This window comes from Penaeus japonicus, unplaced genomic scaffold, assembly GCF_977035675.1.
Source record: "Penaeus japonicus unplaced genomic scaffold, GWHDUDI00000001_assembly GWHDUDI00000037, whole genome shotgun sequence".
Classification (NCBI taxonomy): Eukaryota; Metazoa; Arthropoda; class Malacostraca; order Decapoda; family Penaeidae; genus Penaeus; species Penaeus japonicus.
This window is the reverse complement of record NW_028234439.1, coordinates 5525597-5543096: the sequence shown is the minus strand read 5'-3', so window position 1 is coordinate 5543096 and position 17500 is coordinate 5525597. Positions and strand designations below refer to the sequence as shown.

The window sequence follows — 17500 nt, the reverse complement described above, 5'->3', positions numbered from 1 at the left end:
CACTGAGACCTACATTATATTGTTGCTTGACTGGCTATAAACAAAGTTGTTTCAATTTGTATTCATGCTATAAACATTTACATAATAACCATAATAATAATAATAATAATAATAATAACAATAATAATAATAATAATAATAATAAATAACAAGATTAATAATAACAACTGTGATAATAACGTTTCTACCAATACCACTGCCGCAAATGCAACAATAATTAGTAAAAATCAACACATGCTAAAGTGCTCCAAAAATGATAAGCAAAAACTCGCTCTTTCCAGGAGTCTTCAAGTGAAGACCAAGACCCCAGCAAATCCACTCGCTTCCACGTGCCACCGAAGCGCCAGCAACCCCCGCCACCGAGCCTAAACAAGATGGGCACGGCAATGCTCACGGACAAACCAGCATTCCACAACTTCCCGGGCTATGCCAACTTCATGAAGAACAACAACAATAACAACAACAATAAGGGTCCCTCCAAAACCAGGCCGACGAGACGTCCCTACTTCGCCCTACGGCCCAACCACATGCACTCGCCCACGCCCAGGACTCCTTCGAACGGCCCTCCTTCGTCGGCCCTGCCACACACCAAGAAGTACAAGTACGGCCTGAGACGCGGCCTTCCGGCGGGCAACGTCAACGGCTACAACGCTTACATCAACAACAGAGGAAACCTGTACCAGCGCCAGAAGCCATGGTATGCCTACACCACGCATCCTCAGGGCTCTATGGCATCAGCCAAGGTTGCGTCGACCACCACGACTACCACGACCACCACGACCACGACCCCTAATCCTCTGGCCTCGAAGGACGTCGCTCCCTTCGGCCCAGAGGATGCCGTGACGGACGTTCTACGGAATGAGCTCCTGTTCGAGTACATTCGCGATCGGCAAGGCTCGATTCCTATCGACGATAAGCGGAGTATGACTTAGTGTATAGCTAGATGACACGCTGGCCGGAAAAGCTATTGACTATTGACATTTCATTCCGGACAAGGAACTCATACGAACATTTGAATATAGTGGAAGCTGAAACTGCATTTATAGTAAGTATGGCCAACTGTTCACTATGACTAAACAATGTGACAGAGACATTTAGACAACCAACTTACTCTATCTGTGGACATGCAAGGTGAATGGCAAAATCGGTGTACCAAAGTGGCACTTATTACAAAGCTGAAAAATTACTCTTTTCTTAACGTGAAAAAAGACAAATGACAACCAACACGTGCCACAAAAAACAACGACGACCAGTTAAATAACAGAGCAAAGACTGTGTATAACCCTATTTCTGACCCATGACAAAAGCGTAGGGATTTTATTTAATAGCGCCGTGAATCCTACTGATTTTTGTTTTGACAACGGAAACTAAAAAATATCCACAGTGTATTCTATGTAGTGCCAATTCTACTTCATTACTACACTTTAAATTATTGTGAAGGAATAATCAGATTTAAAAAAAAAAATAGTAGTTATCATGTACTTGGATTTGGTCACAATCATTTTTCTTTCATGTTTGAAAATTTTGTTGATTTCAAAACAAGTGCAAACCAACAGGTTTAGTGTGAAGGACAGACATTAGACATGATGTGTTTTTTTTTTTGCTTTTTGTTCTTTTAGTAGACACATCCATAATACTGATTGATACTTTGTGTAAATTTGTGTTCATGTAGGCCAACAGTCACAGTAAGAAAAGACAAGTTTATTAAGTAAATCCAAAATATTTTTGGATAATCAACTGAAGAGTGATCAATATTTAACATAGGATGTTTTATTTTCTTGCTCTGGCTGAGTTTACACTCACTCTTTTACACCTTACCGTGTTTGTGTATTTGTTATTGCGTGTGCATGTATGTATGTATGTATGTGGGTAGCTATGACTTGAAGCCATACATATGCAATGGTAGGTCAGGCCTGGTTAGAACAGGAAGAATAATATATGCCAATAGTCCTCAGTAAGAATTCCCATCCATAAAAAACAAAATAAGACAAAATTCATGCATTAAATAGTGGAAGTAACATCCACTCTCTCAAAACCTTTGATCATAAAAACACACAAGATCTGCTTGAATCAGTCAACAGCCTGAGGGAAAGGCTATTGAAACCCATGTGATTACTGGTAAGAATCCTCCCCACCCCCCCTAATGGCTAGTCCACATTCTCCCCAGGTCTTGTTTCATTCTTACGGAAGTAAGATGCAAATACGACCTAAACGCACCATAATCCAGGAACCCTTATTAGCTTACACTAGTGTTTCTAAAGACTAGAATAAGCTAGACGTAAAAAATCTGTTCCAAATGTGTGATATCACCACTTCCTTGTAAGGGCATTCAGTTATTTATAGTAATAAAGTTTGCTAAAACTTTTTTCCGCTTGTTTGATTTACCCTTTATGATGATGTACAACTATGTGTTTCAGAGTGTGCCTCCCTTGGTATCATCTCCTCCTTATGGTCCCATGATAGTCAGTAAAACGGCATCCAACTTATATTGTATCAACAATACGGTCTTTGTGCATATGTGTCACCCAGCCAATAATTAAATGAAGCTATAATTCTTTGATGATTCCTATTAAGAAATATTATGCGGTGATGACAATGATGATGAAAATGACAAAGAAATGTATACCAAATATCAATACAAATAATTATTGTACATCAGATTTGAGTACATAATCTGAATACAGCTGCATCCACAGTACATTGAAAGATAAGATACACCACAAAATTAATATTAAATATAAAAGCAGACACTATACTTCTGTCTTCAGAATAATGCCCCAGTTTTGAGGAATAATCTCGAGATCCCTCTTTGAATAAAACCTCTGAGTATTAACCAATCAAATCTAACACATTAGGAGACTACCAGTGTCTCAGTGTTTAACACATCATAAGACTGCAAATATCTCAATACTATAACCCTTATCTGCAGCATCCCTAACTGCAATTACTTGCAATCTCCATGGCAATGGCAATGGCAATCTCCAGGATGGGCTTTATTTCTGAGCGAGGCAGCTTCACACAACATACCTTGACTTTTCCCACATTTTATTAGTCACTCATTGTAAAGCTATAGGCATTTTTGTGTTTTAATTTTTGTGTGTTTTGCTATGTTTAGAGACTTATATCTGTCATATCACAGGCTCTATTAATGCTGCAGTTGACTAGAATTGTAGTATTGGGTACACATCAGCTCATTATTTTCTTTAAACTCAGTGTGATAGAAGTATTGCTGTTTTATGGGAGGACAAAAAGCAACTTTATTTTTTCATATTTACATACTGTCATGAACAAATATGAAACATATAACAATCCATAATGAAGACAGCATGAGGAGGTAGGGCAAAGGAAGGAAACTTGTGCTTATGACTGAATGTCACAGTAAAAGGCATTCTTACTGGCACAGGGGCACTTTGTATACATAGGGCATAGTTAGAGTCACCTTCCTCTTCTCCTTTTGCCTGCACATCCTTCATCTGTGGTACTCTAGAGCAAAAGGTTGGCAACTTGCTATGTGCGATCGCTCTATAAAGAAAGTGCTTACTAGAGACCGTGGATGGGTGCCATTCAAGGCTCTCTCATCAACTGGTGCTAGAAGAAAGTGGTGCCATCTAGGTTTTGGATGTTAGGTGAAAACCATTTTGCTTAACCCAATGCCAACGGGCCTGGTGAGAACCGGCAACCCCCTACGCCAGGCCAAAGTAATATCGCCTCGGAGACGTCACACTGGTGTGTCGCCCCGTTATCAGGCACTTTGCCGTATCACATAGGTGTGACACCCCGTCGTCATTGGGTTAATATTAAGGAAATTACAGTACTTATGACTGCAATCACTCACTCATTACTCATAGCACAATAAAAGTGATTCAAAGTGATTCAAAATCCCCGAATGTCATATATGTCATGACACCCATCGACAGGCCAGAGCCACTGCGTCATGTATATGATGACACCCATTCGCAATGGGTTAAAGGTGGTTTACAGCAAATATTATCTAAAAATGAAGTAGTTTTTAATAATAAGTATATTTCATAAATGAAAATGTAAAACAAATACCGCCATATATAAATGCTCTGATAAATGGGTGAAAATAGTTTAAATCTTATTTGGATTAGATTTATTCTTTAACCCATAAGAAATTGTATTTACCAAGTGTTTGATATGGAAAATATATACCCAAGAGCAAAAACTGTACTGGATGTACTTTTGTAGTTACTTTTACAACAGTAATTAAAGGATATTGAATTATATAGTCACAATCACTTGAATTTGTTTACATTTTGATGGGCAGCAAGCGGTCTCTTCAGAAAAACTTTGGAATGATTAAAGCTTACCATTTCCCTTGTCTTTCATACATTGTCATGGCACCATGCTAAGATAAATCAATTCAATAACTCATGTAAAAGCAATGAAATAGCCGGGTTTAGTTCAGATACAGTAATAACCTTTAATTTTAGCAAGAAATGTCCATCATGTAATATCCATTTTCAATACTACTTCTGCAAGGCACGTATAACATTATAAATTTTGCTTTAATTGATATGTCATGGAATGCATTATATCTACACAAATAAGATCTATTTACAGACTGCTAATCTATAAACTATCTTTTTTCAAGCTTAAACAAGTATGATGCTTACATATTAAACTCCACTTGACATGCTAATATGAAAGAATTAAAACAAACTAGATACAAAAGTATTTGTCATGGAAATAATATTTCACTGTTGTACGCAATACAATATCTATGCTCCACCCTTGAAGTGGCAATAATTGCGGGTTGGTGACACTGCTGATAATATCTCAGGTATTGCAGGCAACCAAAAGACAAGCTTGTACCAAAAAATCTAGCCTGATTACCACAAATCAACATCATGGTTTAAATAATTATTCATTTTCTCATTTTCAGTATGAAATAACAAAATATATCTGGCATAATGTGTTGATAACTAGTCCAAGTAACCATCTAATACAAACAAATAATTTCACATGTAAGTGTTAATTTCTTTACAGCAGTTATCCCTTCCTATTGCTTCCCCATTTTCTATGGTACACTGACAAACCATTTTCTTTTTTCTATGAGAAACTGCCACAACAGTGCTATTTTTGGTCTCTGTGTTATGTATATATGTTAATGTGAATGAGTCCCAAAACAACAAAGCTTCATAAGCTGTCTAATGGAAGGAAACACATGAATAAATTACAAATTGAACTGATTAATGACTAAGAGGAAGTCATCCTCCTTAGTCATCTTGAAAATGCAAACCTAACTCAGACATGTTCCTTCCTCATATTGTGAAAACATCTAAAAGATAAAGAAAAGGAAAGTAAAATTAAAAAATAATAAATAAATAAATAAACAGAAGGCTGCTCCACATCCATGTAACAAAAAACAGTGAAAATACTTGAAAGATAAACAAAACAAAACAGGCCACTCCAAATCCTATCCATCAACTCATGACAGAACCTATAATAAGAAAAGTCCTACGAGATGGGGCATATCTGACAATGTTTGGCCTGGGTTGGGCATCTTAAGATAAGAAGACTTCTAGTGTCTTCTAGACATATTGTATGTAACAGGATACTAATTAGCATTTGGTGTGATACTTTAGTTACAAAATTCAAGGAATAGCTAGCATGTATTTTACAAAGTATTTGTCATGGCAGTGTGAAAGTGATCTGACCCTACAAAAAAATGCCCATAGAGGAAGGGTTAATATGCAGAGGCTCAGACTAACCTGAAATCACAGAATGAGTCTGAAAGTGTAGGATTAAATTGAATACTTCTGTTGAATATAATGAACATTACAGAATGTATTTCGCTGTTCCTCATATGAAGTATTATTAAAAATTAGCTCATTTCCTATGTCCACATAGTAAATATATGTAGTACTAAGGCAAATAATAATTTTTTTCTTTGCTATTATAAATATATATATACATCAGTAACTAGATATACCATGATATACCTCACCTGAGGTAGTATGAGACATATCTCTTCATAGCCATATGAAGCAAATAATATCTATAAGTTGAGAAGAACTAATCTTTGACATTCTCAAGCCAATTTTTTAAACCACTCCCTGCACTGGGGATATTAACCCAGTAGATACATGTGATGTAAACATGGTGACGATAAAGAAACATACTGAGGACGTGGATGACTTAAACTGGCTAACAGCAGTTGGCCTGTTTTTTGTTTTACCAATCAAAGTGTTTCCTATCATTACTTTTTTGCAATGGTACTAAGAGTATTAGCTATATTTAGATACAGATAATGTAACTATAATTAAAATGATTATAATCACTAAAATATAGGTTTAGTTTAAAACTCCAAACATAGATGGCACTACTCTCTACTGGCACGGGGAGGAAAGAAAGCCTTAAATGGCACACATCCACAGTCTCTACCAAGCAACTGCTCATCTGCACATCTACGCCACTGGCACAGGAAGTGCAAGTAGAATAAGAAGAGGAAGGTAAACCAGACCATGTGCAGTGGGTACATTGTGCCCCTGTACCAGTATGGTACAGGGCCATATACATATATATATATATATATATATATATATATATATATATATATATATATATATATATATATATATATATATATATATATATATATATCTATCTATCTACCTACCTACCTATATGTTTGTATGTATGTATGTATGTATGTATGTATGTATGTATGTATGTATGTATGTATGTATCTCTCTCTCTCTCTCTCTCTCTCTCTCTCTCTCTCTCTCTCACTCTCACTCACTCACTCACTCACTCACTCACTCACTCACTCACTCACTCACTCACTCACTCACTCACTCACTCACTCACTCACTCACTCACTCACTCTCACTCTCACTCTCACTCTCACTCTCACTCTCACTCTCACTCTCACTCTCACTCTCACTCTATATATATGACTGTCAGATATCATATGCCTCATAATAAAGTGAAATACAAAAACTGACAAACACAAAAAAACTAGTAACACAATAAGTGAATGAAAGAGAGCAGGAAAGCCCTAGATGTGTTGCGTGATGTTCCCTGCTCCTAAAATAAAAACTGTATTGAGTGCCAAGCAGGTGGCACTGGTGCTCATTTTGTGGTCAAAACATGAAAATGGATGCTTTGCAGTTTAAAGAACGATGGGTTTTTAACTTTCATGTATTCAATAAGCAGGGCTTTGTATATTTTTGTAGATACACTAATAAGTTTTAAAAATTCAGTTTGAATTTGAAGTGTGACAGCTTCCTTGATTGCAACTTATTTTTCTTTCTTCTTTTTTTTAATAAAACATTCTATCATATGTTTATTGTCCTAAAATGAAATAAAACATAAGAAGAGATCTTGACATTACTAGTATGTATGACAACCACTTCTTTGTTTGAAATGGCCATCATCACCACCTATATTCCAGCAAGCCAGACTTAATGACCTTCTCACTGTCAATTTCTCTCAACAAGGCAAGTTTTAACTTGCTAGGCTATAAGTGGAGAAGATTTGTCGGCCTTTGTCAGAGTGCCAACAGCTGCAGAGGCCATGGCCAATGGTACAAGGGGATTTTTATAGAGCCACCTCAGAAATCACTTATGAGTCTTCATTTGTATAATGTTAGCCCAATTTCTTACTATTTTTATTGTGTTTACCAGACAAACTTCATCCCCTTACCCAGCTACTTGGCTAATATCACTGCTATGGATGGTCAGCATTCACCACAACTACTTCAACTATATGTGCACCACCACTTTTGGTTAGAATTATGGGTTGTTTCTCCTTAACCCTTCCAGGACAGATCACATCCTAAGGTGTGCATCTCATAGGTTGGCATCAATCATTTCTATAATTTCCTAGACTCATGTTATGATATATGAATCTACATATGGTATAACAGTACTGTGATACTGATTAGCATTTGGTATGATGCCAGAATTATGCAACTGAACAAATAAGTAGCTTGCAATTTCAACACAAAAAAACACAGTACAAAAGTGATACCACACCATGAAACATGCCTGTCCAAGAGGGATTAACCTCTTGAACACAAAGATGCGTATACTGTGTCCTTGCAGCGCTCGTGACATATTCGAGGACACGCATAATGCGTCATGGCCAAGTTGTATTAACATTAATATTTTTTTCTATCAGATACTGTATGAGATCTTTCAGAATATAGGTCATATATGATATAATGGCTTGCTTGACTTTCATTATTATTAAATAAGAAAGTGATTCACTTATGCCAGGGGAGGTAAGGATGCCCTAATATCAATAATTTTTTCTATTTGTTTATGGAAATTATGTAAAAAATACCATTTTCTTTTGTCCTCTCAGTCACTCTTCTCACCCCCCTCCCAACCCATGTAAATAACTTGTCACATGCACAGGGGGAAGAGGTTGATTATGCATATATTTAATATATAGTGCATGATGATTATGTTGAGGTTTTGGCTTAAAAATTGTTATATTCAATCAATGTTTAAAATTTGGTGCACACCAGCATCCCGGATTCGGCATGGGGGTACATTTTCTACTGTTCAGAGTGAAGGGGTTAAAACACATACAGGTCTGCTAAATAGCACATAAGAGATACTGACACCTTGAAAGAAAGAAATAGACTGATTATGGTATCTCTATAGTAAAGTAACTGTATACCCTTTCAGAAGATATATTGTTTGGAATAGATAAAACTGAATACAGTTATGAACTGGACGTGAGTTCATATTTTTTTTCTCTTAACCCATTCACGCTGGGGCGATTCCAGCTTTGCATGGTTGTAATGCTGGGGTTTTCAAACACATATGTCTAACGCCTCGAGATTCTCAGGCGCACAAGCCACGAGCCTGGGCTGCCCGCTCGCTCAACCCGAGCGCCAGCCTTGCCCAAATATCTCGTCACCGGCGTTGGACATAAAAACCACGAAACTTGTCAGCACTGTCATGGGAGTGTGAAAGTGATCTGACCCTACAAAAAAATGCCCATCGAGGAAGGGTTAATATGCAGAAGCTCAGACTAACCTGAAATCACAAAATGAGTCTGAAAGTGTGGGATTAAATTGAATATTTCTGTTGAATATAATGAATATTACAGATTGTATTTCGCTGTTCCTCATATGAAGTATTATTAAAAATTAGCTCATTTCCTATGTCAACATAGTAAATATATGTAGTACTAAGGCAAATCATAAATTTTTCCTAGGCTATTATAAATATGTATATACATCAGTAACTAAATATACCATGATATACCACACCTGAGGTAGCATGAGACATATCTCTTCATAGCCATATGAAGCAAATACTATCTATAAGTTTAGAAGAACTAATCTTTGACATTCTCAAGCCAATTTTTTAAACCACTCCCTGCACTGGGGGTATTAGCCCAGTAGATACATGTGATGTAAACATGGTGACGATAAAGAAACATACTGAGGACCTGGATGACTTAAACTGGGTAATAGGGGTTGGCCTGTTGTTGTTTTTTACCAATCAAAGTGTTTCCTATCACTATTTTTTTGCAATGGTACTAAGAGTATTAGCTATATTTAGATACAGATGATGTAACTATAATTAAAATTATTATACACTAAAATATAGGTTTAGTTTAAAACTCCAAACATAGATGGCACTACTCTCTACTGGCACCGGGAGGAAAGAAAGCCTTAAATGGCACACATCCAGTCTCTACCAAGCAACTGCTCATCTGCACATCTACGCCACTGGCACAGGAAGTGCAAGTAGAATAAGAAGAGGAAGGTAAACCAGGCCTTGTGCAGTGGCTACATTGTGCCCCTGTACCAGTATGGTACAGGGGCATATACATATATATATATATATATATATATATATATATATATATATAGATATATACATATATATATATATATATATGTATAAATATCTATCTATCTACCTACCTACCTATATGTATGTATGTATGTATGTATGTATGTATGTATGTATGTATCTCACTCTCACTCACTCACTCACTCACTCACTCACTCACTCACTCACTCACTCACTCACTCACTCACTCACTCACTCTCACTCTCACTCTCACTCACTCTATATATATGACTGTCAGATATCATATGCCTCATAATAAAGTGAAATACAAAAACTGACAAACACAAAAAAACTAGTAACACAATAAGTGAATGAAAGTGAGCAGGAAAGCCCTAGATGTGTTGCGTGATGTTCCCTGCTCCTAAAATAAAAACTGTATTGAGTGCCAAGCAGGTGGCACTGCTGCTCATTTTGTGGTCAAAACAAGAAAATGGGTGCTTTGCAGTTTAAAGAACGATGGGTTTTTAACTTTCATGTATTCAATAAGCAAGGCTTTGTATATTTTTGTAGATACACTAATAAGTTTTAAAAATTCAGTGTGAATTTGAAGTGTGACAGCTTCCTTGATTGCAACTTGTTTTTCTTTCTTCTTCTTTTTTTTAATAAAACATTCTATCATATGTTTATTGTCCTAAAATTATATAAAACATAAGAAGAGATCTTGACATTACTAGTATGTATGACATACACTTCTTTGTTTGAAATGGCCATCTTCACCACTTATATTCCAGCAGGCCAGACTTAATGACCTTCTCACTGTCAATTTCTCTAAACAAGTCAAGTTTTAACTTGCTAGGCTATAAGTGGAGAAGATTTGTCGGCCTTTGTCAGAGTGCCAACAGCTGCAGAGGCCATGGCCAATGGTACAAGGGGATTTTTATAGAGCCAACTCAGAAATCACTTATGAGACTTCATTTGTATAATGTTAGCCCAATTTCTTACTATTTCTATTGTGTTTACCAGGCAAACTTCATCCCCTTACCCAGCTACTTGGCTAATATCACTGCTATGGATGGTCAGCATTCACCACAACTACTTCAACTATATGTGCACCACCACTTTTGGTTAGAATTATGGGTTGTTTCTCCTTAACACTTCCAGGACAGATCACATACTAAGGTCTGCATCCCATAGGTTGGCATCTATCATTTCTATAATTTTCTAGCCATGTTATGATATATGAATCTACATATGGTATAACAGTACTGTGATGCTAATTAGCATTTGGTATGATGCCAGAGTTATGCAACTGAACAAATAAGTAGCTTGCAATTTCAACACCAAAAAAACACAGTACAAAAGTGATACCACACCATGAAACATGCCTGTCCAAGAGGGATTAACCTCTTGAACACGAGGATGCGTATACTGTGTCCTTGCAGCGCTCGTGACATATTCGAGGACACTCATAATGCTTCATGGCCAAGTTGTATTAACATTAATGTTTTTTCCTATCGGATACTGTATGAGATCTTTCAGAATATAGGTCATATATGATATGATGGATTGCTTGACTTTCATTATTATTACATAGGAGTGTGATTCACTTATGCCAGGGGAGGTAAGGATGTGCCCTACTATCAATAATTTTTTTATTTCTTTATGGAAATTATTTAAAAAATACCGTTTTCTTTTGTCCTCTCAGTTGCTCTTCTCACCTCCCTCCCAACCCATGTAAATAACTTGTCACTTGCACAGGGGGAAGAGGTTGATTATGCATATATTAAATATAAGGTGCATGATGATTATGTTGAGGTTTTGGCTTAAAAATTGTTATATTCAATCGATGTTTAAAATTTGGTGCACACCAGCATCCCGGATTCGGCATGGGGGTACATTTTCTACTGTTCAGAGTGAAGGGGTTAAAACACATACAGGTCTGCTAAATAGCACATAAGAGATACTGACACCTTGAAAGAAAGAAATAGACTGATTATGGTATCTCTATAGTAAAGTAACTGTATACCCTTTCAGAAGATATATTGTTTGGAACAGATAAAACTGAATACATTTATGAACTGAACGTGAGTTCATATTTTTTTTTCTCTTAACCCATTCACGCTGGGGCGATTCCAGCTTTGCATGGTCGTAATGCTGGGGTTTTCGAACGCATATGCCTAACGCCTCGAGATTCTCGGGCGCACAAGCCACGAGCCTGGGCTGCCCGCTCGCTCAACCCGAGCACCAGCCTTGCCCAAATATCTCGTCACCGGCATTGGACGTAAAAACCACGAAACTTGTCAGCATGTCATCAGGCGCAAATGGGTTAAATAGACTAATTCTCCATATATTCTCGTCAGAACAGGAGCAAATAATAGATATTTTTCACTGTTACTCTGTGGATACAGTAGGTGAAGTTTTCATCTGATATTTTTGGCTATTAATAATTATATGAAGTCAACAATTCCCTCTGCTGGCTGGTAAGAACAAGAAGCCTCCTCATTCATGGATGGCATGTAGGTGTGATATACTAATCTTTAAAAGCTGGCCTTTAGTGGTTGAAATGTTAGTAAAGATGAGTATGGTTGTTATTATTATAGATAAGTAGGGGATCCCTACTTTGTTAAACAGGTAAGAGGTGAAATTCTTACATCTTCTCTAGCCCATTTGTGCCAGATGACCTATCACATCATGTATATAATCATAGGAGTTCCATTTGTATATAAATATTTTTATTCATTTGTGAAAATAATGTAAACAATTACAAAAACCTCCTATCAAATGTGGCAATTCTCCAGGAGAGATCTCATGCTTAGGCACTGCCAGCGCTTCTCATCTAGACAGGGTGAGTGTCATTATGCAGATATAAGCCCTTTACTTTCTATGATTATTTCTAAAACTGGAAAACTTGTCTTATCTTTAACTTGCTATAAATACTACCTGATCAGGTGACTTATCAGACCTTATCTGGCCAGGTGTTAAATGTATTGCTTGGCACATGATAAATTACTGTTGTTACTATGTATGATTTCAAATTAATTATATTTACTTAAATTCATAGATCTTCACTAAAATCAGGCTTAACCTAAAACTACAGGCTAATAATTTACTATCTCTTATTCTTAAGAGTTCCCTTTGGTGTAAAATATGTGAACATAGACCTGTACTAAAATGTAAAATATGTTATGAGAGTTATTGTATAGAGCTTAGAAAGGCATAATTAGCAATCATATACATGTAAAAAAAAATGTTTCTAATATTCTTAACTGACTAAAAAGACAATCTCTCAGCTTTGCTAAAGACATCCAACAGTGTTAGTTATATTGTTAGTTTATTGGACAAAAAAACAAAATAAAGAAAGAAAAGGACCAACCTCTCCTGTTATGTAGCTGAAGGTGACAGGCTCCCATTCCTCGGTCTCACGCTGCAACAGTCGCGTCAACGTTGCTCGGAGGTGAGTCGGCCGCAGACGATCCTGGCCAACCCACGTGATAGCTACCGGGACGCCCTCGCTCTGGGCCCCCGTTGGAGGGACTTGAGTCGATCCCATGGTGAAGGAATAGTAAATATTCTTCAATCACTATGCGTGGGTTCCATCTGCTACATCACTCTGGATCCATGGTGACGGTGAGGCTATCTCAAATCCCTTGTAATGGGACTTGGACAGGCGAGGATAACATTGTCAAGAGACTCTGACAATTGTTATATATATATATATGTCTTCAATCTATTTATCGTTCCATTTCCTGTCCCTGATCTTGTTTCATTATGCAGTCGTCACCAAAGAGGTATCCAAATCCAATATAAAACTCAGTTCATGATCAAATCGTTCCTCTCGTCAACGTCGTTTTGGTCTATTCGTGACTTAATTAAGCTAGTTCACTCTGGCATGGAGGTTCTCATTATGCTGTCCTTTCTGACACCATGTTTTGCTAAACCTGTAAATAAGAAAATGTGATATTATTTCAGTAATTCTATGCAGAAATTAAAAGACATCATGGAATTACTAGACTAAGTATCATTTAGGATCAAGTTACTAGTACAACCTTTATCATCTAAATACCTTTATCTCAAAATCCCTGCCTATATAGCTAATAGAAATCCTATACATAACTGAAATAATATAAAATTAAAACAAATTCATAATATACTTTGATAAAATTACTCAAAATTTATCATTTAGATCTTAAATAAAAGCATAACACATACCATGAACACATCTTTACAACAAACATTTCACTTTAACTCTGACTTTGTTCTAAGAACATTACAGGTCTGTAAATCAAACTTATATTCATTTTTTTTTCTCAATTTTGAGTCCAATTTAACTCATTCCTAAGTTTAGTTCTGCTTATTTATTAAATAAGCTAGTTTCAATCAATTTTATAAAAAAATTCTGCGCCGAGTATAATTCTCTAAGCATACCATGGGCAGTTGGAAATAATAGCATAAGGTATTATAGGGTACATAATTTAGTCATAAATAAAGTAATCAGAACCAACCAAGGATTCAATGGGAGTATCTTAAGACAAAAAAAAATGAACTGAACAGCAATAGTGTCTTGTTACAAATCATCTGTGAAGCCAGAGCTTCGTAGATCAACACTGCCAATACTGAAAACAAAGTGAAATATATGATGTAAAATAGAATATCCATCAAGAGCAAGTTTATTTTTTGCAACTTTCTGTGTGAGAAGTTGCCAGGGAGAAGGAATAATCATAAATACAAATGGAACGAGAAGGTAACAACACTTAACCCTATGACGACGGTGCGTCAAACTCGTGTGACACAGCTAATTTCCCGATGCCAGGGCGCCATGCCAGTGTGACGATTCCAATGCAATATTGCAATGGCCCGGCATAGGGGTTTTCGCATAGCACGTGCCCCGTCGGGAGAGGGTTAAGATCTTGTCTAGAATACTGAAATCTGCCAAAAATATCTGTATTTTTGATGCAATAAATGTAGGTTTTGTGGAACTAAATATCAAATAATGATAACCCTTTCTTGAGATATTCTGAACGGGCACCTTCAGATGTGGGTATTTTTTATCATATTCTAGAATTATGGTATAAAATACAAATCTCTGTATATATATACCAACAACATGATACTAATTAGTATTTTCTTATAAAAGGTCATCAAAGCTGAATGAAATAACCAATTTCAACATAAAGAAAAATGCAGTGTGGATGTGATACAACTTATCAAAAATGCCCATCACTGGGGGTTTAACATTATACAAACTGAGACACAGAGTCATTCTTAATGAACTTATTAGAACACTATTCTAAAATAATTTCTTCTATATCTAAAATGTTTCATAACCGACCAGGTAAACATGCAAGAGCCCGACTAAAGGCCTATCAAACTGATACCTGATACATGAGAAGCTACTGCTTAGTTTAAACTGAATAATCGCACTATCACTCTATAATCCTTGCGAGCCATAGAGAATTAACACGAAGCAACTTCTAAATATGTCTAGGAAATAACCTTCAATACGCTCGGGTACCCTAAACTTCTCAAATTATCAGATCTAGAAGGATGCGTCTTCTAGAAACGTCAAACGTCAAAAAAATATCTGTCAAACGGACAAGCGCCACTGTTATAATCCTTCAGGCTTCTAGATCTTTCCTTTCCATAAAACGATTGATCTGGAAATCAAATCGCCACTGATTTTCATCTTCATCACTTCAGGAGACACGTAGAAACCCTAAAATTGTTTAAGTACAAGGTCGAAAAGTAAAGGGAGTGGGCTTGCCAAATGACATTGAAATACAAACACAGGAAGTTTTATTCCTATTTAACACATCTTATCTTACTCTCAAACACATCCATACTCCACTGAGTGAAGATTCCCTCCAAAACAAAACATCCAGTAAGACAAAGTAGTAATCTCACGGCAAACGCAGGTAATAAGAGAAAAATGAAGAGAGAACTTACACGGGTCGAAGTTTCCCAAATTCTCGAGAGTAAACACAATCAGCTGATTCTGTGTATCCGTCCGCGCTTGGCTAACTATTGACATCGTTCGTTTTTAAACTGTTGTCTGATTTATTTTCTTGGGGGTATCAAAGAAAATTTCATAAATATACGGTAGTTTTTTCGGTGTGTTTGATGTACGTCTAGTGGAGGAACATTTACAGGTTTGTAAACAAATATGGATGGCTCAGGTATCTAATTCCTCAAAACATCAATCTGGACTTCTTTTTATGACAAGAACAATGTAAAATGATTAGTAAAATACATTTCCAACCACAATTCCAACATTCAATGTATATCCATTACGCCAGAGGACATAAACCTACGGATCTACTTTCCTCCGCGGAAGGATTTTCAGCTTCGCACCTTCTGTGGGCGAAATGGCTGAGGTTTTCGGTCGCCCGAGAACTTCCAGGGCCTTCTGAGACATTCGAATTTATTTTCGAATTTGCTGTTCCATCTAGCAACATGGAGGCCTAAAATCCCTTCGAACGAACGCGTAAAGGGTGAGTGTTGCACTCTGTATAAATGGTTTTATGTGTTATGCTGTCGTTGCTGAGGAAAACGATGTTAAATAAGGGGACTTGGATGTACCACGGAGGAGCTTTGGCAAGAGGCCATGAAAAGGTTGCATATACGCAATGTACCTGGTGACTGCAAGATTATTTACCCTTTGTTTATCCTTTTGTTACCTCTGGCATACGTGTTTCTGCCGTGCCAGTATGAATATGGGCGATCAAAGAAATATGGAATGCCACATCGTGAGAGTTTCAAATCATTCGAGTGTGGCGAAAGTAACACGATCTTGCAATTTCACGCAGTTTGTTCATTTGTAATTCATTAATATTGCATAAATGAGTAAACAGGGATATTCAACTCAAAATAAAAAATACGAAAGACCAGTGAACAAAGGTGGTGTAATAAAAGAGGTTTTCACGTTATTACTTGAACACATCAGCTGGTAAGGAGTTGCCAGCTTGTCTATTAATAAACTGGTATGTTCATGCTACTACCTCCCTGGCAGACCTTTTATCTCTTATTTCATTTATATTTTATTCATATCAGTTGTATTCTGGATTGCGTCTTTCGTTGTTCCTATGTTTAGAAGGGTATTTCGTCGGTAGTGAATTATATTTACGTGCGTATAGCTGAGTAATGGATATATCGAAGTTACTGCGACATCCTATTTAGGAACTATTAATTTAATTTCGGAACGGTTATGAAAAAACGGATATCTACATAATTGCACAGCATAATTCCCCCAACGTAAGAGCAGTTGGGCGTATAGCGAAAAACCGCTTCGGAAGACAGGCGGCAGGGCAGTTTCCCCGCACATGTCAAAACCCGTGGCGAAGGGAGAAGAAGTTCCGACTTGGCATCCGTCCCGGTCTTAAATTGTCAGAACCTCGTGGCTGTGAGCGGAGCAGCACCACCGGCTCCACAGTTTTTGCCTTTTATTTCGAGTTCTTTACGCAAAATCGAAGGAAATATACGCCGAGAAGGTAGTGTGTGGCGCAGCGGTGCTTCGTGATAGGGAGAAACGTGGCAGTGAAGTGTTTGTGTCAAGTAATATGAGTACATATGCTGCAGTGGCTCCTGGGGCTGCAGCCCATGACTTCGGAGTGCTACCGCGCGATACGTTAAAATGTACCGCGAATGCTCGCCGCCCTCGACAGTGTGTGTGCCGCCGTGCGTTATCCACGTGGATGCTTATGTGGATGACACGAGCGGCC

At 37.2% G+C, this 17500-nt stretch overlaps 3 protein-coding genes across 9 annotated transcripts in view; 2 read left to right on the top strand and 1 right to left on the bottom strand.

Annotated features, from left to right (window-relative positions):
* LOC122258600 (uncharacterized) overlaps nt 1–2365 on the top strand; it is a 15603-nt gene extending 13238 nt beyond the window's left edge. Inside the window, exon 4 of the mRNA XM_043024614.2 lies at nt 282–2365. Coding sequence (XP_042880548.2) covers nt 282–932 — 651 coding nt within the window. The 3' untranslated portion in view covers nt 933–2365. The remainder of the gene's footprint in view (nt 1–281) is intronic.
* LOC122263610 (uncharacterized) overlaps nt 1–17500 on the bottom strand; it is a 104314-nt gene that overhangs the window by 78546 nt on the left and 8268 nt on the right. For 2 of the 3 annotated variants that reach the window (XM_086532569.1, XM_086532570.1), the window contains exon 2: nt 13159–13723. In XM_086532569.1, the coding sequence (XP_086388695.1) occupies nt 13159–13335 (177 nt within the window). In that variant the 5' untranslated portion in view covers nt 13336–13723. Of the gene's footprint in view, nt 1–13158; nt 13724–15728; nt 15875–17500 lie in introns of those variants that run through there. The other variant, XM_086532568.1, reaches the window with a different exon arrangement.
* LOC122260170 (cyclin G) overlaps nt 16140–17500 on the top strand; it is a 158996-nt gene continuing 157635 nt past the window's right edge. For 2 of the 5 annotated variants that reach the window (XM_086532576.1, XM_086532571.1), the window contains exon 1: nt 16140–16273. The gene's annotated coding sequence lies outside the window, so the exon portion shown is untranslated. Of the gene's footprint in view, nt 16274–17164 lie in introns of those variants that run through there. The other 3 variants (XM_086532573.1, XM_086532574.1, XM_086532579.1) reach the window with 3 other exon arrangements.